Source organism: Grammomys surdaster, unplaced genomic scaffold (assembly GCF_004785775.1).
Source record: "Grammomys surdaster isolate TR1022 unplaced genomic scaffold, NIH_TR_1.0 185, whole genome shotgun sequence".
Classification (NCBI taxonomy): Eukaryota; Metazoa; Chordata; class Mammalia; order Rodentia; family Muridae; genus Grammomys; species Grammomys surdaster.
Window position 1 is genome coordinate 15,947,215 of NW_021604630.1, and position 26,613 is coordinate 15,973,827.

Sequence of the window (26,613 nt, forward strand, 5' to 3'; positions counted from 1 at the left end):
GTCAAAGCATATAAGGGCACCTTTGTATTGAGATCAATCCCTACTTCCTGAGACACACTAATTTATTTTAAAAGAAAAAACACTCAAATATTACTTTTGTTTACGACTGAATACCTTCATGCGGATAATATACAGATGTTTAAGTGGAATAAATCTAAGCTTTTGTTAAATGCAATACATCACTGATATATGAATTTGAAACCTATGTTGATCAAATCTAAAAGTTATTGTTTAACCTATACAAGACCCTGATTTCCTGGTATTATAAAATAAAAATATTGCTTTTAAGTAGATCCTTGCAGATCTAGTCACAGTGGCCTCTACCTGGTGTGAGTAGTATGCTGAGCCGACGCAAGCTCTGCAGGTTTGAAGCAATCCTGAATTCTGAAAAAAGCAGCAGTAAAATGACAGTGTGCAGGTTACTAAACTTAGTGAACAGTCTTGTGAACGTGAGAAGAACTGGGGTCTTCCTCTTCACTAAAGATGAACAAATGCATTTGGCTATTTGTGTCTAGAGACAAGTCCTCACTTCTGTCTTGTCTACCCTGTATATCTTGTGTCAGTTGTTGACATTTCCAAAAGGTTTCTAACCAGTTATTCACCATGGATGGGATCAAACATTGAATTATAGAGAATTATCATTACGTAGATCACATTACAAGTTAATATAATTTACATCCACCAGCTAAATATGAATACAAAGCGTAGTGAGGACCAAGCTCACCACTTCCTGTTTATTTTGCTGCCACTGATTGCATTGTTCTTTTATAAAGGAAATAGTAAAAACCTTTTTTTGTTTATCTGTCAGTTCCAGCTGTCCTCTCCATCATCATTTTTGGAGGAGTTTTGAAGAAACCACAGTAATCAGTCTCCTTCTCATGGCTCACTCACCCTTAGCAAACCTACTCATCCATTTTTTTCCCATGTGAATTCTGCGTTTGCCCAGAAACTTTGATTTAGTCCAAATTCTGGATAAACAACGTTAGATCACATATGTTGTCAAAAGATGAAACTGGTTTGATAGCCCACTAATTTCCTCCATGCACCCACACTGAATTCTTTTTGCTGCTTCTCTATTGGTCCCCTCTTTCTGCTGAGCTGTCCATCTGTTCTGAAGGTTGTCCTCCTGTTTGGAAATCTGCCCTGAAAGCCATTTCCCAACTAACATATGACAGTCTGGGTTCAGCGCCAGAGACAGGAGTGTGCACTAGATAGACCACATCATAACCCCAGGAACCTACTGAGTCTGTCCATATGGACGTTTCAGAAGAGAGTATTGCAGGCCACAGAAGAGCAAGCACTGAGCATTTGCTTACAAATCCTTTTGGCGTTCCTTATAAATAAGAAAAAAACTAGCTAGTGACCATCCTTTGTAGTTTCCAGACCTGAATAAGACACTCTTTGATTAATGCTCTGCAGTCTGTGGCAAGATCATCCACATTTCCTTTGAGTTTTAAATACTTCAGATAATGTTATTGTTTTAGTTCACACTGAGCTCCAGATGGTCCTAAATTTGTGTCTTGTAGCTCTATAAGATTTTCTAGTTGGTAAGGTGTAAGAGCACCAAGAAGCAATCTTTTAACTTATTATAAACATTTTATGTCATGACATATACAAAAAGGGCATGCAAAATTTGAGAGTCTAGCTCTATGAATATTCATAATGAAGACACTTTGTCATCTCACGCAGAACATTGACAGGACTCTGAAATTATCTTTCTCTCACTAATCTTGTCAACATCATCTACCTAGGGATGCCTACTACCCTGAGTTCTAATATTATAAATAAATGAATAGGGCTGGCTGAGAGGTCAAAGGCATTTACAGCCAAGCCTGAAACCTGAGTTTGATCTCCAGGACTTATGTGATGAAGGAGAAAACCAATGCCTGCAAGTTGTCGTCTGATCTCGACATGCACGTGACTTATATGCACTTGTGCACACACATACACACAAAATAATAAATGAGCTTAATTTTTTAATTTATTTTTCATGCATATGACTATTTTGCCTGCATGTACATCTGTACACTACATCTGTGCCTTGTGCCCTTGGAGGACAGAAGCAGGTATCAGTTGCCCTGTGAGTTACAAACAGTGGTGAGCTACTATGTGGGTGCGGGGATCAAACTAAGTCCTCTGGAAGACTTGCCAGTTCTTAACAGCTGATCCATCACTCCAGCTCCATAAATGAGTTTTTGTATTTGACTTCTTAGACTCAGTTTTATCTTATGAAATTAATCAAGATGATTACATGTAATGGCAGTTTAGAATTCTTTATTTGTTCTATCCAGTTGGTTAGATAAACTATTGTTTTTTACACCTGCACATCCACTGAAGGACATATGAGTAGCTTATATTCTGTTGACAATTACAAGTGATGCTGCCTTGAATACATGCCTATGTCTTCTGGAGACTTACGTACTTGCTCATGTTATTTCAATGAGGGGTAGAATTAGGCCACAGGACATGCATACGTTGAGTCTTAGTAAATATTGCTAATAGTTTTCAGAAGCTCATTAGTTATTTTGACACTCTGGTACTGCAGTGTGTAATGGATGACTAGTATTGTATTAGGAACCTATTTTCTGCCAGAAGACATCCTTTGATGGTTACGGAGCTCTAATCACTATGACTTCTGTGTTAGTCATCATTGTTTAGCTATGAAGAGACATCAACTCTACATGACTACAACAACTCTTATAAAGAAAAACATTTCATTGGGGCTTGCTTGTAGTTCAGAAGTTTAGTCCATTATCCTCATGGCAGGAAACATGACAGTATGAAGGCAGATTCAGTGTTATAGAAGGAGCTGAGAGTTCTACATCTGGATGGGCAGCAACAGGTAGAGAGAGGGATACTGGGCATGGCTTGAGTATTTGAAACCTCAAAGCCCACCCCCTTATGACACACTTCCTCTAACAAGACCACACCTCCTAATAGTGCCACTCTGTATGAACCTATGGAGGCCATTTTCCTTCAAACAACCACAACACATAAATAAAAGAAGAATGACAGTAAAATGAGTTTTCTTGCTTTGGATGGGGGAGGGGGAACTTTACTGATAATAAGTCTGAGAGGCTATTCCATGCTATTCTTTAAATAATGTAAAAGTTCCTACAGCAAGTAGCAAGCAAAGAAGCAAATTTTAAGGGCTACACAAGAGGAGTTGGGCAATAACGCATCAATAGCAAAGACCTTGAACTTGTGAAGAGTACGTTAAAATACAAAACCTAAGTAGGTGTAATGGTCATGGTTAGAGTTTTACTGGCCTTGATGTTAGAATATATATGTACATCACTAAGAATTTGGTTACTGCTAACAAGCAGATACATGAGAACAAAGAGGGACATGTGACCATCAGGCCTGTGACTTATGGCAATGAATAATGATGAACTTCCTTAGGGGACTGTAAGGACTGAGATTTAAGACTCTAATCCAATGTGATTGTTCCAGGTAATATTTAAAAAGCACTAGCTCCAAAAATCTCAAAATCTCAGAACCTATTCTTGAATTAACCCTTCTCCGTGATCACCTTCCTCCTTTGCTTCGTTCCGTTTCCCCTTTTGGCCTCTACACTGAGCAATGGTCCTCTGGAGAAACAGAACCAATAGAATGAATGCACATTATAAAAGGGGAATGTATTACTTTGGCTTACACTATCGATATGGGTTAGCTAGTTCAACAATGGCTGTCTGCATGCTAAAGAAGGTAGAGATCCTGGTACTTCCTCAGCCCATGAAGTCCGTGGGTCTCAGTACTTCCACACTGGCTCAGAAGGCCCAAAAGTTTTCAGTCCCTGAAAAGCTGCTGGTATCTGGTATGCATAGGAAGAATGAAGAAGCTAGTGTCTGACATCGGTGGGAAGACTGCAGCAACTGATAGACACAGCCAATCAGGAAGAAGCAGCCAAAAGTGAATAGGAACAAACTCCTTTCCCTGAGGCTTTCCTTTATCTGGGTCACTCGTCCTAAGGTGCTGCCTAAGCTACCTGCCCTTTCTTAGTTAATCCTATACCCACTCCATCTCCTTGATCATTCCAAATCCTGTCATGTTGATAATCAAGATTGGCCATGGAAGCCTCCCATTTAAATCAATCAGATCTCCAGATGTGCAGCTTGATTTTTCAGGAAGTAAATCAATTTGTTATTTAACATGACTTTCTGCTGGAGTCTCATGTTTATAAGAAGGGTCACTCATTCTATTTCTGTATACTCTTATTCTCTTCCCCACTTCACAATCATAATAAACCCCTTCCTAAGGAACACTACTGATGTCCTATCACTTGTGGCAGAGTGGGGGCTACATGAACATTCTGGGGTGATCGTTGGGACAATGTTCCTCAAAAGGAAGATTTAGAAGATTATTACAGTCCTGCTGTTGTCAGGACTGAGTGGACCAGGGCAGTGGATGGGGTATGAGAATGAGCATGAACAAATTCGGGACACACACTTCTCATAACTAGGCAGACTTTGGGAGCTCCGGTGTACAGAATAAGACAAAATGATAAGTTTCTATAGGAGTTTTATTAAGCTGTTTCTGATGATTCCACATTTTCAACAAATAAAGGTTATTCTCTTACTCTCAAGATGGCAGCTAGCAAAAAGCTAACATCATTAGGTCAGGAGTTGCAATTTTTAAGTTGAAAAAACAAAGCAAGTAGGGCAATTGCAGATTTAAAGAGATAAGATGTGAGAGATACTATGTACCACAGAATTGAAAAAAGAAAACCCAAATGCTATAAAATGCATGTGTATATATATGAAATGAAACATCCATGAGGTGTCTATAGTCCTGCTATTTGATTAGAAACTGTGGCCTCTGAGACACTATAACAGTTGCTATACTGTCAGGATGAGAGTCCAGGCCTCTAGCCTGTAATAGTTGTATAAAATACACCCTTTCCTGAAGAATCATTTCTGGCTTAATCCTTGCATTTTTCCAGAACATTCTTTTTCACTTAGACCATAGCGAATGAGTGCAAGTGACAGTCTCTTTGACTATTTTGAGGTCTCACTGTGGAGCATAATCATTGATTCTCTTTAGAATTAATCCAAATAAGGAGTAAAAGTTAGGCTGAATCTGTATTTATCTGAAGTTTCAAGAAGTCCCAAATTCCTAATATCATACTTTTTTATCATGTTTACTCTGGGGATTAAACTTAATATCCAAGTAGCATAGCAATGTCAGCTATTCTTCTGTAGCAATTGCCACAAAGCATAGAACTTGGGGAGAAAACAATCATTATTCTTAACAGAGTTTGGGTTTAAAAGAAAGAAAGTATGGAAGCCTGATAACTTCTGTGCATGAGACATTTGTAATCTACATTTGAGTACTCTGTAGATCTAAACCCTGTACTTCTTACAGAAGAATTTGGCTTCTCCTTAGAGAAAATGGAAATGTGGCCTATAAATTTATTATGACTGAAGAAAATAGATAACTATGTGCATATGTCATATAACTTTATCCTAGATAATTCATTGTTTTTCTCATTGCAACGACAGTATATATTACTTTCCTATTTCACTTTATAGCTTCTTAGCTTTTTAAGTGCCACAAATATAAAAATATAGTCTGTCCAAGATTTCTGATAATAGTCCATGTTGGTAAATTATAAAAAATATCAGGAAATTGTGCTCAGTTCAAAGAAGACAAGTTTAGAGGACCTGTGCTACACACATCATCATATATTATATAGATGTATATATCCATACATATACATACATACATACATACATACATATCTTAGGGAAGTAAACGATTCGGGAAAATTAAAAATGTTTGAAATCAGAGAAACAAAAATTGAGGAAAAAAAATTCTGGAAAAGTACGGAGCTGCCACAAGTCATCCTGATGGAATTAACAGGCTTCAGTGGAAAACAGATGACCTAAAATAGATTTAGTCCTTATATGTCACAGACATTTCTTTTTACCACTTTTAGTAGCTTTAAAAAAGTAAAATTCTATTAACCTATATTAAAGCAAAACAAAACACAACATATATGATAAGTCACTTGCAAGTAAGGGGTGAGGGACAGACACAGCAGGATGTAGGCCAGACAACCAACCAATTAAACTATTGGATGTTGTTGACTATTCTTCTAGATCTGAAACTTTTCAGGGGTTCTTGGCACCATTCCACACGAAGAGCAAAGCAAGCATAACTCAATAAAGTTGACACTGGCAATGTGCACACACAAAAAAGTATGGCGTGCACAAAATAAAGAGGGTACATTGTACTTCTCAGTTACATTTATACCAACAACCACACACGCACACAGAGAGACAAAATTGAGTTTTGAAAATCCATTGTTTTCACATAATTGATAGTTTTTTTATACCAGTGTGTCCTAAAAATATTAACACTAACTATAAACCATTAGCCTGCCCTGGCCCAGAGTCCAGAAGCCACCCTTATGTAGTCCAAAAATATTAATTCGGAACTGCAGTCTTTATGACTTGAAGCAAATGTCTGCCTGTAGCCACTAAGCACTCAAATCTGGCACCGAGCTGTGCACAGAGCAGCCGGGCCTCCCTCGGAGGGGCGCCGGGTGACCCGGCAGCCTCGGCTCCTGGAGTTCCGCCGACCAGCGGTTCCCCGGTGTTGGGGGTGGGGGGGGTCCTTAGCCAGTTGCCATGGCTACGAGCGCCGTCCACTACGACTGCGTGGCTGCGCTGAGGAAGCTTGAAGAACAGACTGGACTTGGGCGGCTTTGGAGCTCCCTCCGCCGTGCGCCAGCATCCAAAGGCTGCACTAGGAGAAGCTCTGCCCGGGCTACGGACGACCGCGGATCCGCTCCGTGCGCTAGCACCGCGCCGACTTCTCGCGAGATCTCACACCGTCTCTCCCGCCCCCCTCTCCCCTCCGCTGGGCCCGCAGCTCCCGCTATGGCTGCGCTGCGGAGGCTCCTGTGGCCGCCGCCTCGGCTGTCGCCGACGCTCGCCCCTCAGCAGCCCTTCCTCTCGCCGTGGGGACGGCCTGCGGGGACGACTCCGGGGATGTCGGGCCGCCCCTTCTCCTGCCGGGAGGAGGACGAGGGGGCCGTAGCGGAGGCGGCGTGGCGGCGGCGTCGCTGGGGCGAGCTGAGCATCGCGGCGGCAGCGGGCGGGGGGCTGGTCGGCCTCGTGTGCTACCAGCTGTATGGGGACCCCAGAGCCGAGCCCTCGGAGCTAGCGGCCCCAGAGCTCGACGACCTGCCCCGCGGTAGGGGGCTGCTGCCCATCCCGGTTGCTGCTGCCAAGGAGACGGTGAGTGCTTGAGCGCGTGCGCGCACCGTGCAGTTGACGCCAGAGGGTTGGGCTGCCAGGTGTCCCACCTGCCCTGGGAGGGCTTGTTGTGGGATAGGAGGGTCGTCACCGTGACACTTGATTAACACTGGACAGTGGAAGTTGTGGAAGCGCTGCGAAGTCTGTAACAGAGAGTGAGGAACCTCCAGTAAGCAGCATAGATAACGCCAGGCGTCCCTGTGCTCTAGGATGCTGGGAAAAGATGAGGATGTTGCTATCGCTCAGGCCTCTGGACCATTCTGGTTGCTGAAGCTACATCGAGCAACCAAATACAAACCAGACTCCGTCACGACACACAGGTGTCACAACTAAAGGACTTGACAGGCATGAACACGAAGAAGTGATGGAGGGCCGCGAGAGAAAATAATACTGGAAGCCAGTGCTGGATATATAATGAAGGTGCCTTTAAGATATCAGAATCTGCCTCATTAGTGTATACCAGTCCCAAGAGAGATGTTGCCGTACCAGAAAAGAAAAGGAAGCATTACTCAAAAGTAGTGCATCTTTTTCTTTCATTAAAACCAGAATCCCTGAAGTAATAGGTTAAAACAAACCAGAAGGCAAGTCATGAAAGGTGGTAAACTATGAATGGAGCCAACTGCAGAAGCATCATATGAAAACGTTGAGCTATCATGTAGTTCTGATATGAAGTAAAGATTGTAAGGCAACAAGAATTAGGGATGTGGTTCCCCCCCCCACAACTGCTCTGTATTTAATTGTCATGTAAATGACTTAGAGAATTAGCCTAGGGAGTATTTCCATATCAAGCCTAGAAGAATATGACAAACTTAGGTGAAATAGTGCTCCTTTTAACCTTAATGAATTGTATTTGGATGAAGGCTGGCAGTTCATTTAGGTTAGGGAATCTATGCTGTGTACCTTTGCTTAGTGCTAAATCACAAGCACACTGTGTACTTTTAAACAGATAAATAAATAATAAAGTTCCAGCAAACACAGTCAGCTTTCAACCCCACACATACACACATGTCATTTTTGTGGCTTAGAGTAGCATGACATTTGTCTTTTGATTGACCATGTGAGAACTTTAATCAACTGTAGTTGCTCTGGAAACAGATTAACAGGGTAGGGAACATGCAAATACTGTTTTCTTTCCTTCCTTTTAAAAATTAACTTTACCTTTAGATTTGAGAGACTGGATCACACAGTTACAGGAGTATGCTCGGAAAGCTAGACACTTACTCAGCAATGCTGTGGGAGTTAAATAAGTTGATGTATTGGGGACAGAATGGAACGCCTGGTGTGTAGTAAGCCTTTGTTCATTTTGCATTTATTCATTTATTTTGTGTTTTTGTTTCTTTTTGTTACTAGTGATCCAAGTCCAGGGCATCATGCTTGCACAAGTGGTCTATCACAGACTATCCTCCCTAGGTCCTTTATTATCTATGAATACTTACTTACATTAGTATTGCTTCATGTGCATACAATTTTCTGTGTGATACTTTAGAAATAAACTGAAACTAAAGTCCAATGTCTTTGTCATACCTTTTGCATGTGATAATTTTTCCTTCTGTAAAACATAGTATAGTCTTTTTATTATCTGAATATTGGAATTTTCACCATAATGAGCTTTGGCTCGAACACTTTTTTCATTGCTTATACTAGATGCTTTCATAACAAAAGGCCTTTCATTATGGAAATTCATGTCAAAAAGTTTCTTTGAATGTTTCTTATACTATTTTGTTTTCTTTTTCTTCTTTGGAACTGCTACAGGTCTGAATTCAAGCCTGACATCCTAAAGCTAATTTAATTTTTTTTTAAATCTGCATCCACTGGGCATTATAACCAGCCTTCAGCATTACAAAAACAGATACATTCACTTGTTTGGCATTTAACCTGGAGGAAGAAATACTTACTCTCCCAGATCCATGCAGATTTGGAATTTGTATTAGTTACATCATAATTGCTGTGATTACTACCTGACAAAAACAGCTGAAGGAAGGAAAGTTTTCTCTTGACTCAAAGTATCAGTGGATGGCTGTCATGGCAACAGAAGTGTGAGGCAGCAGGTCACATGGCATCCACAGACAGGATGCACAGGAAGATGGATGCACATGCTCAGCTCACTGTTCTCAGTCTGGTTGCAGTCCAGTGCACAGAACGAACGGTGTCACTCACAGTTCAGGTGGGTCTTTGCCATCTCACTTAATTCAAATCAAGAAACTTCCTGGTAAACATGCTCAGAGATCTGTCTCCTAGGTGGTTTTGGTCCTGTCAAGTTGACAGCCAATATTAACCATCATAGGGCTGGCCTACTTTAAGGAAAATGTAGTTATTCTCTTAGAGACTGACTCTGTAATTTATCTTTAATAATTTTAAAGAAATGAATGATATTCTACCTAAAGATTAAGATGTCCTACCTAAAGACTACAATTGAAGTCATTAAAATAATTGCATTAACTCTATACTTGATTACATATGATATTTTGACATACATGTATATGACACACATACATATATAATGTATATATAAAATACATAATATATATAACATGTATTTATATATATGCATATATATTATAGTTTGAATATGAAATATCCTCAATAGCCTCATCTGTCTGAATGATGGATTGGTCCCTAGCTAGACGCATTGATTGGGAAGGTTATAGATCTGTAGATGCTAGTGCCTTGCTGGAGGAAGTATGTCTCCTGGACAGGTTTTGAGATTTATAATCTAGCCCTACTTCCCATTCTCCCTCTACTTCCTGCAAGCATATGAAATGTGATCACCTTGCTTCCTGCCAGGCTAGTTTGGTACTCCTGCTACATGCCTTTCCCACAGTGATGGACTGGAACTTTAAGCCCAAATAAACCCTGTTCGCTTCTAAGTTGCTTTTTGTCAGTATCCTATCTGTCTTAGTTAAGGTTTTGTTGCTGTGAAGAGATACCACGAGCACAGCAACTCTTCTAAAGGAAAACATTTAATTTGGGATGGTTTACAGGTCAGAGGATTAGGTCATTGTTGTCATAGTAGGAAGCATGGTGGCATGCAGACAGTGTTGACAAAGAGTGATCCACTCCACAGGCAGTAGGAAGAGAACTCTAGGCCACTAGGCCTGGCTTGAGCTTCTGAGACCTCAAAGCCCACTCTCTAGTGACACACTTCCTTCAACAAAGCCACATTTTCTCCAGCAAGGCTACCCCTAATAGTGTCATCCCAAAGAGCCTATTGAGCCATTTTCATTGAGACCACCACACTAGCATAGCACCAGACAAGTAACTCATACACAGACTTTGTAGAATGATTACGTTGAACTAATTTACCTTCCCTCCAACTTTTCTTTTTTTTTCCTTTTCAACTCTAATTTATTAGGCTAAGGCAGATTTCAAGAAGAAACAATGTCCAGTTTCTAATTCCAGGTGAGGTTACGTCCTAAGTCACTTCTTTAGGAAAATTCAGACCACTTTTTTTTCTTTTCTCTGTATATAACAGACACCCAGCACCAACATTGGAAAACTCATACTGTGGTTATTTCAGAGTGATGTGTAAATAAAGTTTTATTGGTAGATGAGCGACAGAAAATATTTGGCCTGTTGTCATTCTCACTTACCTTTAGATGTAGTGATCTTCAAAGGAATAGTTTTAAATTATTTAAGTTAAGAATGTTTTAAAAATTAGTGATGAACATGAAATGGTAGAATACATTGTAATCCTGTATAGTTGTATAAAAAATTATCTCAGCTTTTTGAACCTTCATTTATATCATTTTCCAAGATGCTGTCTGATACATCATCTCATCCTCAGGGCTGTTTTTACTTTGGAGCTTTTCTTTTTATTGTGGCATAGTTTATTGAGAGGCCATATGGATGGCTGAAATGAAATCAACGATGGCTGGACGTTTTGCTCTAATCTTCCATGAAGGGCGACTTAGTTTTTTGAACCTTTATTTTGGGTACTACTTTGTATATGAAAGTTAGTGCAAATTAAAGCCCATTTCACCTCATGAAAGTTGACAATGGCTGGTTTTGCCCAGGCCCCAGAGCAGACAAATCATGTTTACCATGTATTGATGAGGACTAATGACTAGAAATTTAAGTTATAATAGCATTCTTAGGTATGAACAGAGTAATTATAACTTTTTTTGCAATAGTAGGCACAAATGCGTACATTTATTTTTCATCACTCTAAATCATATGATATGATTTCCTTTGTATACATCTTTAGTTTCTCAGCATTAGTATTTAATCAAATGCTTTTATGTTTTTCTTAGTTTGAGATAGATGTACATGTAAAATTATGTATTGAAACTGCTCACCACCTGGCTCATAATAGCTATCAATTTAGTAATTCTGTCAGCAAGTGGCTCCTTTCATCCCTAATTAGTTACTTATGCATCTCTTTGATCATATAATCTGACATTAAAAATTAAGCTAGCAAAGATTTATTGTGGCTCAAAGTTTTGAACGTTTGCAACCTATCATGGCAGAGAAAGCATACAGAGCAGCCCAATTCACAGCACAGAAACATGTGGAGACAATGCACTATAAAACAGCCAGGAGGAAACCTTTCTAGGCTCACTTCAGTGACAACCACAAACACACACTTACCTGACCTCATAAAGACTCCTTGGGTTGTTTAAAGAGCACCACCAACTTAGGAAGACGTCTTCAGAACAGAAGCATATGGATGATAGTTGACATTGAAACAATGATAGTCCCCTTACTCTGTTTTTCTCTCTTTTAAATAATGTGTAACATGTTAATTATCCTTGATATGCTAAAGGATAATACATTTTCTAAAGGTGGTCATTTATGGCAGTGGACATAAGTCTGTGTAAATAATTGTTTTTTATTTTATTTATTTTGATGATGCTGGAGATCATACCCAGGACCTTGAGCAGGCAAATTACATCTTCTATTATGACTTGTGCCTCCAGCCCTAAGTGCTTAATATTTTTTTAACTATTATACCATTAATCTTTTGCTTTTTTTATTTCATGGATATAATATCAAGATTTCTGTTTCATGTTCTATTTGGAAGTATAATAAATATATCACTCTGGCCATTGTTCATTTAAATACTTTATTCGTAGAATACTTACTAGGGACAAGTATAGTAATATAATCTGTCATCTCAGCTTTGGGAAGGCAGAGGCAGGAAGATCATATACAGCCTGGGCAGTATAGAGACTTTGAGCTCAGCTTGAGCTATATGGCAAAGTCCTATCTCAATGATAAATAAATTTGAAAACTTTAAATAGGTACTAGGCATTTAGTGATAAATGAAATAAAATGCATATATACTCTCAATGTATAATATGGTGAAAACACAAAATGTAACATGCTAAAATGACGTGATGGGAAAAAAAGAATGTTTTGTGGGACCACACAGGAAAGACATATACCCCAGACACCACACCTGAAAATGTATCTTCCTGGAAGAAGTAGCCTTATGATGGTAATGAATTGGTAATTGAAAACTGAGTAGGAATTATTATTTACAGAAGGAAATGAGACATGGTAGGTAGTATTGTAGCAGGGTCCTTGTCTAGCACCTAGGAGGCCCTGGATTCAAATCCCAGTGTCATCACCAATAAAATAAAATCAAAATTAAAGAGTGAGATGAAGGTTAAGATGAAGGACAAATTTCCAGTTGGATATATAGGTCAGAATCTCAGTGGAGGTGTCCTTGTGATAGAAATAAAGTTGGGAATCATCAAGTTTTAAAACTCATAAAATAGATGATACACCTTACAACATATGGACTGTGAACAGAAAAGCAACTTAAAGGGAAAAACACTTAAAGAACCAATGAGCAAGGAGCAGACATATGGAAAGAAAACCCCAGTCATCAGCTAAGGGGAGAGGTAGGAACTGCAAACCAGTTAACTAAAAGGTAGGGTCAATCTGTCCATGAAGAAGCAAGAGCTCCCAGGACATAGAATTGACTTCATTTCTTTTAGATGAAAGACTGAACTATGTTTAAATGCTGAAAAAGAAGTAAAGACCAAAATGAAACAGAGGTTCGTTTGTTGTCAAGCAGACAGGTGGATGTGGAGATTAAAGTGGAGAGTTTACTCTGAGACAGTAGAGGATAGGTATCATGTCCTTCCTAATGGGGGAAGGGAGGGAGAAATAGACTATATGACTATTAATTAGCAAGGAAGAGAAGTTCTTGGCTAAGTCTTGTGCTTACTATATGAAATAGGAGATAATAGCATTCTGAGAGCAAAGTGTACACACCAAGAAACAGATTTATAAGAAAGCCTTCAGGGAGTTGGAATTTAGCTTATTGGTAGAGTGCTTATTAACGCACCCGAGGTCTGTATTTTGTCCCCAGCTCCAAGAAAGAACACTTGCTGTAATTACATTAATTGCTAGCACCACTGCTTCTACAGTTGCTTTGACACAAGAAGTTAAGACAGCTACTTTTGTTAATCATTTAGCAAAGAAATGTTACTAATGTGTTGAATATACAAGAGGATTTAGATAGCCATTTGAAAGAATGGATTGATGCTCTTTATCCTACTCAAATTAATGGAAGGAGGTTCAGAGTTTAAGAGTAAGGAGCCATCTCAAGTGTCATGCTAAATACCATTGGATTCACGTTAGTTCTACAATTTACAGTGGTAGTCATTATAATTGGGAAAAAGTTTAAAGACATTTGCAGTGTATTTTGCATAATTCTAACACCTCTCTGGATATTTTAATTTTGCATAGTGAGATTATGAATTTAAAGAATGCTGCTCTGCTGAGTGTTGATGATGCAGTTACTGCTGATAAAATTACCAATGGCCCGAGGTCAGTATTTCTATTTTGGTCAAGCTTCAAGAATAGCATATATAGCTTGATCATGCTAGCCCTTTTTGTCCTGGGAATACTTTTATTCCTGTCCATCATGTTAAAGCTTTTCTTTAACAACATCAACAAATTGGCAGCCAAAGTACATGTCTTGAACCTGAAAATGGACTCCCAGACAGAGTTATTAAATTAGCAGGCTGGCAAGCCAAGGACAGGTAAGATTCTGCACAGAGCCTTACCAAACTAAGACAGAAGTGCATTGCTTTTGATAATGCATATTCCATGATGGGTAAGGAAGTCATCCTTGGCAGAATGACCTAAGACAGACTCAGTCTTGCTTATGAAATGAAAAAGAAGGAGATGTGGAGAGCTTTATGGGCCAAGGACAAGGAACTGGGCTGCTTGGCAGGACTCTGACATTGGCCAAGGACAAGAAACTGGGCTTCAGGCAGGAATCTGACATTAGGCTAGAACAAAGAAGTAATTTCAAGCAGGAATCTAAATCTTAGGCTAGAACAAAGAAGTAATTTCAAGCAGGAATCTAAATTTTAGGCTAGAACAAGGAAGTAGGCTTCAGACATGAAAGTGACTTTGGGCTAGGACAGGGAAGTTGGCTCAGATATTTTGGTCATCCTGATAAGCCCTTAGAAACAGTGATCAGGAGAGTGTTCACATAATTTTATTACCTTGCTTGTTCTTTGACTATTGGTGTTTACTGTCTTAGTTGTTCCCTGACTATTTGCATCTATTGCATTGCTAGTTCCTCAACCTAGAACTGACCTTAATACTTGCATGTAATTAAAATGGTATAAAAACAAAAAGGAGGAGGAGGGATGGGATAGGGGTTTCTAGGGAGGGAAAATGGGGAAAGGGGAAGGCATCTGAGATGGAAATAAATAAAATATCCAATAAAAAAAGGAAAGAATACTTGCAGAATCTTTTTGTCTCTCATGATTCATATTTACAGTGTTAAATATTATTTTTTAAATGATGAAAATTTTCCGCTTCAGTCTGAAATGCAGCATTTAATAGGATCACAGCCTTTGTTATTCTAGTTGATAGATTTTCATGTTGTCCTTTTTATTGAGATGCAGAAACCTTAAGAATCTGATCTAATAATTTATACCTGTGATGTAATAATTTGCATGGAGATATATCTAACTCATAGTACAGTGTAGTTTTTGTTTATTTGTTTAAGCTTGAGAGGCTGGTTTTGTCTACAAAATTTTAGAATGTACTATAATTGTGCCAGACACTGAGAATTTGAATAATAACTTTGTGTCCTGTAAACACTTGATTTGAGAAAATGTCTAAAAGTCAAATAAATTCTACTTATTTCATTATCAGGCATTAAAGAAATTGACCAGTGAACTGTAGCAGGATTTTACAAATATGTTGTTTTCTTTTTCTGGAACCCTTTTTTTTTTTTTTCCTGTGGATGTAAAAACACAGCTCTCACCCCTAAGGGAAGAAGATAGGTTATTCAGGAGCCAGATGTGAGTGGCTGTGCTCTAGGGATAGCTCTAAGCTCCCCACCCACCGTGTTCTAACATGGTACGAGTTTCATTCATGAAACTTCATGACGTTTCTGTTGCTAAAGAACAAAAGAAAGATGCTTTTCAAAGGCATGGTGGGAATACAAGGTAGAGTACATCGAGGTGCAAATCTATGCTCTAGGTTTTACATGTCATCTGATGGCATTCATAACTTTTGGGTGGAAGAAAGCTGATGGTCGGTTAAGTTAATATATCCTCAAAATTTCAAGTGATAGTCACAGGATAGTAGGTCAGATGTGAGTAGGCATTTAATAGCTAACTTAGAGGTTAAAGTGAGCCCAAGTAAAATTGGCTCTGGCTTTGTCACATTCCAACTCTCTACAATCATGAATTTCTATAATATCAGTCAGCCTTGGAGAATTTTCAATATAGGTGTAGCTTTTTTTCTGTGGAATTCAGTTTACCCCCCTGTATTCTATGATGCATTGATGTGGAATTTTGTCCAAAAGTGTGGATTTTTGGTGCTGTGTTATTTATTGGTAAGCAATAGACATGCTATGCAGTATGCTAGCAAGTTTTTTTATCCTCCAGATTGGAAAAGTAAAACCCACGTTTTTCATATTCCAAATTCTCATTTAGCCACCTCAGTGCTCAAACTTCTTCCTTAAAATTTGGAATATAGAACATGTTCTATTTCCTATCCTGAATATCCCAGGTTGAACATGTATGTACAAGAATTTTAAATCATTCCATTGTTTTCTACTTTTTCATTAGCATGATATCTGTAAGGTTGATAGTGTGTGTTGACTAAGATATTTGTAGTATTTTGTTCCCTAGAAAGGATGTGGTAGAAGGTACTTACACCAACTCAGTTTAAGACAGCTTCATCCTATTACAAGTTACTGTACTTAGCCATGGTCATCTAAACTTTTCCTGTGCTCTTACACGTCTGACAATGAAATAGGACTTGTCTTTTTCATATGAACACTGTTCTCAGTAGATTAAGAAAGAGAATGAAACAGGGTCTATACTAAATGTGGAACAATTATTTTATGCAAGTTTATACAGCATTATTAAAATCCTCTATGTGGTAAACATAAATAAATAAATTTCTCTTTTTCATGATATGTTCAGAATTCAGTTCAAGTATATTAGGATCCTATATGTAATAAGTAAAACTTAAAAATATTTAGGAGAATATGTCTTACTGGTTTTCAAAATAAAAGTAAAACCCAGAAGGGGAAGTACACAAAGTCTTGGAATAGCAGATGTACCACAGCATTCAGACAGAACAAGTGTGCAGAGTGTATAGTGAGGGGCTACAGATTGATATGACCTCAGCAGAAAGTGGCCAAAGTGAACAGGTAAATGAAGATTACAACACTTAAGTGACTGAAGGTCTCATGAAAAGATATGTACCACCACCGATAACAGAGAAACATAAATTAAAACTACAGTGAGGAATTCTTTCTTACCAATTTGCATGACTAAATGTGAACAATACCAACTGTCAGCAATACCAGCAATGTGGAGCAACAAAGGTTCTTCTATGCTGGCTGTAGTTGTACACATTCAAGAAAGTAGTATGGCATTTTACCATCAAATGAGGATTCACAGTTCTCTTACTCCTGAAATTCTATCTAAAGTTGAGGTGTACCCCTGGTAGTACTTGCCTAGTGTGGTGGTTTGAATGAAACTGACCCCTATAGGCCCAAAGAAGTGGTACAGCAGATAATTGTGGCCATGTTGGGGTAGGTGTTGTCTTGTTGGAGGAAGTATGTTACTGGGAGTGAGCTGTGAGGTTTCAGTTGCTCAAGCCAGGCCCAGTGTCCCTCTCTCTGTGCTGCCTGTTGATCTGGATATAGAACTCTCAGCTCTTTCTTCAGCATCATGTCTGTCTGCGTGCCTCCATGCTTCCCACCATATTGGCAAACTAAACTTCTGAACTGTAAACCAGCCCCAGTTAAATGCTTTCTTTTATAAGAGTTGCCTTGGTCATGGTGTCTCTTCACAGCAGTAGAGATACTTGGCATGCACAAGGCCTGACTGAGAAGAAAAGATCAGAAAGGGAAGAAGAAAGAGGACAGAGAGCAAGAGGGAGAATGAGAGTGAGTGACAGAGACAGAAACTATTCTAGCTATAGGGTGATACAAGGTAAGTAACAGAATCCTGCACCTTGTCTTGATATTAGATGTCAGTGAACTTTGAGGCTGTTACTATACAATCAGTATGCTTTAACATTGGAGTTATTTCTGATGTGCTGCGGGTTGGTGAGGAAGAGCATTGTGTATGGAAGTCCTCTTTAACAGTTGAGTAGGAATGCCTACAAGTTGCTACTGGCAATCAATATATAATCAGTGCATATCTATCTTTATTAGCATTCATGATTTAGAACTGCCAGATGTAAATGCCAGGTGAAATTAGAGGCAGAGATGAACATCCTCATTATTTACCAAAAATTGGTTAATAAATAACAAGAGAACAGATTACTTAAGTAGGTTGAATTCTTGGGGACAGGTTGAATTTCCAAGGGTAAATGAAAATTGTTAAAAATGTAAACATCTTAATTTGGGCCAATACAAAATCCTTTAATAAACCCCCCCTTAAGGACTAAATCACATTCCAGGAAGATTTTTCTTTTCCTTGAGATGTGCTTTTCTCCATAAAGAAACACCTGATTATGTTATCTGATGATATGCTTTCATTTTATCTCCCATTAAGATATTAATATCATTTCTAAGACACAGTCAAGTTAATATACACTATAACTTTCAGAATCACTGTATTAGGTTAAGTCAGTTTTCAATAACAATTACACTTTCTAATATCAGTGGGTTAACTCAATAAAATTTATTAGTGTAACCTCTCTTGGTGGGTAGGTATATGGTTAACAAGGCTTCTCCATGTTTCTGTTCCCATATGGTTATTCAGGTACCCAGAGTGATAGGTGAGGTGTTTGTTTATTTGTTTTTTGGTTTTTTAAACAATCAGCCTACAAGATTAATCAGAATGATGCCATCATAAATAGTTACAAGATTTTTTTTTTTAAAAACGAACATAGATGAAGATGTTTTATGAATCTAGCTTGGTAATGATATATATTCCTTCCATCCTTTTTACATTTTCTAAATTTAGTAATATGAAGACACGTACTTAGAAGAGAAAATAGGCTTGGTTGGAAATTAGCAGAATTTTCTATAGTGATGAGCCGTCTCAAGAGGAAATGACATTTCCTCCAGTGCACAATGTGGTAACTACCCTTTCATATCTTTAGTTTCCACCAGTCTGGAATAGGATGGGTAGGGAGATGGGAAGGATCTGGGAAGAGATGGGGGAGGGAAAACCACTATCAGAATACATTATATGAAAAAAAAAACCTTTTTCAATAAAAACACGACAAATTCAATCACTGTGATAAAAATGTTTCTCAAATGAGTTAGGATGTATAACTTAACTTTTAAGTTCTCTTTTAAGAACTAGCAAAATATCAAATGTATGAGTTTCATTAAACCAAAATGTATATCACATATATAGCATCATATGTGTAGCATGTACAGGGCCATGTGCTCAGTCCCTAGTGTTGTATAAAATCAAAACAATAAACATTGTTTGTCAATGAGTTCTGTAAGGAAAACCATGAACATTTTTATTTTTATACCTTTTAATTATTTATGTATTTTTCTTATATGCTTTAATGTAGTTTTTTCTAAACTTAAGAGTTAAAAAGTTATGTATTTATCATTCAAAATTGAAAATTAATTTTATGAGACCTTTACACTATTTTTTAGAAATAGATACTTCCTATGTGTGCTGTAATTTTAAGGGCAATATTGATAGAATCTCACATTTTCTTTAAGAAAAAAACAGTTTTTAAAACAGTTTTAAATTAACACAGAAAGTATAGCGTTCCCATGCACCTACATATGTAGACTACCCCTCCTCCTAGTATCTGACAGCATGATGATGTATTTGGTACAACTGATAGACTTTTAACATTTACAAATTATTGCTACCCAGTATTGGTATATAAATAGCCACACACCTTAAAATCCCATTTTCAGTGTTACATAGCTGTGTTTTTTAACAAACGTCTAGTGTGTCTACTATTGTAGTTTTACAAAATGATCACTGTGAAGAATAGATTAAAGTTTGAAAGAATACTTCATACATAAGCAAGCATGGAAGGAAAACCTTCTCCCTGGGTCAGAATTTGGGTCTTCTCAGTAGTTACAAAATCTCCAGATGCTGGGCCAAGGCTAGCAGACAAGGCATGCTTGGATTGGCAGCTTGAAATCCTACCACTGGGGTGCCATATGGTCAGTGTAGTCATGTAGGAGACCTCCTTCCAACCCATGGGCCTTCAGGAATTTCTTTTTTGTGTGTGGATATTTTATTAATTTACATTTCAGACCTCATCCCCTTTCCCCATTTCCCCTCCCTAGTAACCCCCATCCCATCTCCCCTCCTCCTTTTTGCTTTTATACCATTTTAATTACATGCAAGTATTAAGGTCAGTTCTAGGTTGAGGAACTAGCAATACACTAGATGCAAATAGTCAAGGAACAAGCCAGATAATAAGCACAGATAGTCAGAGAACAAGCAAGGCAATAAACAAAATTCCGTGAAGGGAGGTTGTTGCCTAGGTCAATTCAGCATAGGACAAAGAAGCAGACAGTTCCATTGACAGACACCAAAGGATGTCTGGTAGCAAAGGATTCTGGATCTGATCTTAAGAACTGTCTTGTTTGTTTGCAGGTGATATAAAACATTCACAGTGTTCCACAGAGTGAAATGCCTACTTGGTAAGAATGACCTGCTGGAACATTTATTTATACAGCTTGCATGAGAGTGTAGAGAAGTGGGGATGGGGCAGATGAGTTGCTCGGTATATGTACTGAATATTGGTGTCCTCTATAAATCCATCTTGAAGCTCTAACCTTGAGTGTGATAAGCAATAATCAAGGCTAACAATGACACCGAGATGGCATCATCTCACCTCTTGACCTTGCGAGAACAGAACAAGAACGTGGGTATCTGCAAACCAGTAAGAGAACCCTTACAACCAAACAACTGTGCTTGCACCTTGTTCTCATATTTTCCACCTCCAGAACCATTAGAAACAAATTTCTGTTGTTTAGGCTGATTAGTAAGTTCTTGTTGTTGTTGTTTGGCAGCTCATGCTGAGTAATATAGTTAATAAGTTCAGGGTGATTTACTTGGGGGGGGAGTGTAAACATTGATGATGTATCTGTGTTCCTTTTAATTTCAGCCTATAAAAACTTTCTTGGAGCCTATTACTAGTTTTTGTACCTGTCACCAAAATATATGCAAAAGTGAGATTCATTTTGGCTCTGGGGCTCACAGATTTCAGTGTATACTCCTTGGCCTCTTAACCATAAAGAGAACCACCGTAAGCAGAACACCAGGCGGAAGGAGCATCAGCGTGTGCAGGCGGCTGCTGTTCATGCCAGAGCTGAAAGGAGATAGTGAGGTCAGAAAAGAGGGCTGGGAATAAGGCACACTGCAGGAACTCTCTCCAGTGACTGGCTTCCTTCATTTAGGCCCCACCTCCTACTGTTAACACCACCTCCTCCTAAAATAGTGCCACTAGCTGGAGGCCGAGGCTTTACATCTTTGTCTTCAAACCACAGCAGAGGTATTATATACCTAGTCCTCTGTGGCCATGGTGAGTGTGTAGCTAAAGATTTTGCCTTGGAAAGCTAGCTGTGACTCTCAAGTAGTAAAATCACCACATTGTATATCTAGACATTTGGAACTAAGTGAGACTGAGAGAAAAATGGTAGAACTTAAGGCAGATGAAAGCACAGAGACATGCAGGGCAGGTTATTTGGAATAACCATGGACAAACAGAATGATCATTGAACCTACAGCAACACAGAAACTTAGTTAAACCTGAGGCATGGAACTGAACATCTAAACTGTGCCAAGAATTAGCCAATTGATAGAATGAATTATCTTGACGATCAGAGGAAGAAGCAGTCTTCCTACTTTTTGCTTTGTCTTTATAGTTTGTGGGCTTGGTATTTATCTATTTTGGAGCTAAAGTTCAGAGAGATTAAGTATTTTTCCCAAGGCTACCTAAATAGAAAGTTGTGAAGCTGACATTTGAACATAAGCCTGAGGGATTGCAACAGTAGTGCACTTTTATTCCAATATACCAAGTTGTGTAATAGGAAAGCATATTGAATTAGGTGTCAGAGCACCTGACTTCAAGTCCTAGATTGATTTGCTGTCTGGATGACCCTGGCGAGGACCACTATAGACTGTTAACTCTTTTTTCAAAATTAGACTAACACATTTTCTACTTGCTTGTTAAAAGATAATATACTGATGTAATTATATTATAATCTCATATATATATATATATATATTTATAAAAGATAGCATACTATTCTTAAGTGACAGTTGAATGCTCAGTTCAAAATATAGGACATTTATACCACCACCTCTAAGGATAGGAAATCATTACCAAAGAGAGATGGAAAGAATACAAGAGCAAGAAGATAGGAGAAAGGTTTTGAATATTGACTTTATAACTTTATAACATCTGTGGATGTCTCCAATGGACTTATACAATACTGATTCTATCAGCAGTCAGTCGTTATTAGAAAGGGGCCCATAGGGCCCACCTCTTCCTGGAGGAAGTAAGTACTACTTACTGATGGGTTTTAAGGTAGGAGCAGTGAATATCTTCAGTTGTGTCACCAATAGGCTGAAGTCACCAATAGGCTACAAACCCATGGTCACACAAGTAAACCTGGTTAAACTCAGTGGGTCTCAGGATGCAGAGTGTAGTATCTGACAGGGGAGTGTGAGAGGAGAGGGGCTTAATAGGAGTGCTAAGGAAATCTGAGAGGGTGGGGGTTACAGTAATCAGAATGTGCTTGATAACTGAAATTGAGAACAAATTCAACAAAAGTTATAAAAGTTTTTAAACAGATAATACACCATTTTAAAATTTCTATGTATTTCTATAAACAAGACCAACTTTCTATAACTTTTTTGCCAGCTATATGTTTTGTTAATTTTATATCACTGAATCTAAATCTACTGTATCCGTTTCATTGTCCATATTCTTCTAAAATATGGTTTTAACAGGATATACTTCATATGTAATTAGTAATAGGCCTCCATATTTCATATTCCACTTTCATTTAATATTGTCCAATATTTTTTTGCATACCTTGCTTCCTGTTTTCCTGTTAATTTGTGAAGTAGAGACATTTTTATTTTTAAAATATTTTTATTTTTAAGATAAGATTTCTCTATGTAGCTCAGGCTGGCTTGAAGCATACATAGACCAGGCTGTCCTTGAACTCACAGAAATTCATCTGCCTCTGCTTTCTGACTGTTAGGATTAAAGGCATGGGCTTTAATTAATATTTTAATTAATGGGATCTTAATTAATTGCAGTAAGGAAATTCTGGAAGTTTCTTTTCTAGAAATCACATAGTTGTGTCTTTCCTCTATTCTTGTGTCCTAAGTTTGTTTTATTATTTTCATGCATTATGAATTATATATCCATGAACTTTATGTGCAAGTATCTACTGTATAAATATTTCCTTACACTGATATAACTTCCACATTTTATGTTGTTGATAATTTTGTGAAGAGTGATAATTGCTCAGTTTACACAGTCTCTTTATGGATACAGTATTAATAATCATATACATTCTGTTATTGAGGCCTTATGTGGTTTCTTTCCATTTTCATAGAGACATATTAACATCACAATTTTGAATTTTTTATTTTGAATTCATGTAATTCACATTGCATTTCTCTGACAGTTTCTCAGTGATCTATAGCTATTTGTTTCATGATTGATTATGAGTTTTTCACCAACACATTTAATACTTCTAACCTTTAATTCCATGTATTTTCAGATATTTCCAGTAATGTTTAACTGTGACAGTTGTAAGGGATGCTTGTATGGGTTTTTGAAAGGCACAGTCTGAGAGTTTCTCTTTCTGTATTTGAGTATGCTGGGAGTCTTGTACATAGTGAGCATTCCCTGTCCTTCTGAGCAATCAATCTTACTAACCCTGTGAGGTGTTTCTTTTTTTTTATGAGGCATTTTATCACTATTTCATTTATTGTGGTTAGAAACATGTTTGCATTTGTTTTGCTGTCTTACGAATATATGCTCCCTCATTTGTACTCCCTGGCATAGGCTGGATCCATTTTCGTGGTTTTTGTCCTTCTAGAGCTCTCAACTTGTGGGTCACAACTCCTTTAGGGGTCAATGACTCTTTCACAGAGGTCGCCTGAGACTATTGGAAAACAGAGATATTTACATTACAATTCATAACAGTGGCAACCTTATAGTTTTGAAGTAGCAACAAAAATAATGTTATGGTTGGGAGTTACCACAGCATGAGGGAGCTGTATTAAAGGGCCACAGCATTAGGAAGGTTGAGAACTGCTGCTCTAGAGGTTCAAAAGTTGAACATTCTGTTTTTAACTTTCAATTGATTGGCTAAACACAAAACTGAATAGTTGACAATAATCAAGGCTCTTAGCCCACACCTTTAATCCCAGGTCGTGGGAGGCAGAGACAGGAGAATCTCTAAATTTGAGGCCAACCTTGTATATATATCAAGTTCCATATCAGCAGTGTGTACATAGTGAAGCCTGTGTCAAATAGTTTGTAATATATGAATCTGAGAATTAAGGATAAGTCATTGAAAGGAAATATCCCATTCCAGGGAAGACACTTGATTAAAATGTTTTACACAATTACCTTCTGCTTTCACATTTTTGTGAAGTCAACTAAAGTATTTGTAAGACATATGTATTTGTTGACTTTCTCGTTTCTGTGACCAAATGGCTGACAAGGAGCAACTAAAAGGAGATGAGGATTACACAGCCCATAATTATGGTAGAGATGGAAACATACATGCAGACAAACACTCATGCATATAAAAATAAGTACATTTTTAGTTAAAAGAAATAACCAAAAAGGAACTGCTAGGACAGAGGAATATCAGAAGAATGAAGTTTGGGAACTTGACCTAATAAATTTTTTCAAGGGAGTTACTAACTCTGTCACAAGGTGTAAGATGAAAACTGAGAATTTGCTCTTTGGAGTAAGCAACAAGAAGGTCATTGACAACCTTGACAAATAGATTTAGTGGAGGAAGAGAGTAGAGCCTGCTTAGGTTCAAAGGAGAAGAAGAAGAAACTTGAGACAGGGAATGTGCTGTTAAAGATAGGAAAGAAGTAGAAGGGAGGAGAAGAAGGTTAGCTAACTGGAGAAGCCAGAAGCTCTCTAAGGTGGGAGCACAGCGCAATGGCCATACGCAGAGGGAAGTAGTCAGTAGAGAAAGAAAAACATGAAATCAAAGGGCAAGAGAGATCTTCAGGAATAAGATAGACATTCAGCAGACAAGAAGAAATAAGCTTCAAGCAGTAGTTCCTGATGTCACACCACCTTAAGAATGTCTTATATCTTATAAGGTATTTGTATAAGAATTTATATTTCATCAGCTATTAAGAAAGATATTTGATAAATCTGTAAAGAATAAGCTACCGCACATAATATGGATAGAGACTAAAAGCATGGGGCTGGAGAGATGGCTTGTCAGTTAAGAACCATGGCTGCTCAGTCCGAGAACCAGGGTTGAGTCTTGGACCTACTTGGCAGCTCACAGCCATCTGTAACTCCTGCTCCAGGGGATCTGATGCCCTCTTCAAGCATTCATGGGCATCGGGCATGTAAGTGGTGTATTAACATACATGCAGACAAGCCACCCATACATATAAAACCTTCATAAATGGCCAGTTTATTAACACCTTTATTCTTATCTGATCTCAGCCACGAATATACTGCTAGCTTGTCTTCAGCTGTGTTTTTCTATATAGGTATGTTAAGCATCAAAACATTTACCTTGAGTACTTTGGGATTTTCCCACACTGGGAATTTGATGTTTAACCTTTGGACCACCCAGCAAGCTAAGAAAGGGTTATGTCTTTTATCTTCTTAGATTCCTATATAAGCCTCAAGCCATATGAGAAAGTACTACCATGAACAACTTTTCCAGCTACTTGAATAGAATATGTCCCATAGATTCTTCCCCAACATATTCTTAACTGGGAATTTTTTTTAAAAAAGTTATTTGTTCTTTAATATTTTATGAAACTGTTGGTACAGTTGCCAGCATGAGCTAGAACCTATTACCAGATGTTCAACTTCCTATGTATAGTTGAATACATTTTTTATTTTGAAAATTTAGATTATTTGATTTAAATAAAACAAATGTATTTTAAAGGAAACTAGTAATGATGTCTGTTCTCAATAATCTGATTAATACAAATGATATTAACTTTCTCTACTATTCTTTATTCTCAGTTTTATGTTTCTTGATTGCTAAAAATATAAGTAATGCAATGTTCAGTGTTTAAGTAATTGTTTCAAATTACCTTTTTATGGTATTATCAGCTTGTAGGCATTAATTTCTCTAATTGTCTGGTAGTAAATCTCTTATCTGGCATTTAATCTTGCCTCCCTGGAAAAACCAGACCTTACCACAGAGTAAATTTTCACATTGCTGACCCAAAGTAACAGGAGACTGTCTTGGCAGTAAACTTTTGCTTTCTGTTATTCATAGGAAGGATAATGATGTGCTCTGTTGCCTGTAGGCCCTAGTTAAACTCCAGTAATAAGTAACGTCTAAATAGTGTTTGCAAAGCTCTGTACTTGGAAATTCCAGGATGATAATTGCATTGACATTATTTTTGTTTCTTTTTGAAAAGCACAGTAATTAAAAATATAGTTTTAACAATTTTCTGCTACTTTATAAGGTAATCTTAGTTCTGTCAGCTTGACTTTAGGACCATGGTCCTCAAGCTGTGAGTTGCAACACCTTTGGGGGAGTCACATCAGATAGCCTGCATATCAAACATTTACGTTACAGTTCATAACAGTAGCAAAATTGCAGTTAGAAATTTTGAATTCATATGAAGTAGCAATGAAATAATTTTATGGTTGGGGTTCACCACAATATAAGGAACTGTACTAAAGGGTAACAGCATTAGGGACATTGAGAACCACTGTT

The 26,613-nt window shown here is 38.0% G+C and overlaps 1 protein-coding gene across 1 annotated transcript in view; it reads left to right on the top strand.

Annotated features, from left to right (window-relative positions):
• Nucleotides 1-6,844: 6,844 nt before the first annotated feature.
• Nucleotides 6,845-26,613, top strand: part of Micu3 (mitochondrial calcium uptake family member 3) — a 73,251-nt gene continuing 53,482 nt past the window's right edge. The window contains exon 1 of the mRNA XM_028768294.1: nucleotides 6,845-7,244. Coding sequence (XP_028624127.1) covers nucleotides 6,885-7,244 — 360 coding nt within the window. The 5' untranslated portion in view covers nucleotides 6,845-6,884. The remainder of the gene's footprint in view (nucleotides 7,245-26,613) is intronic.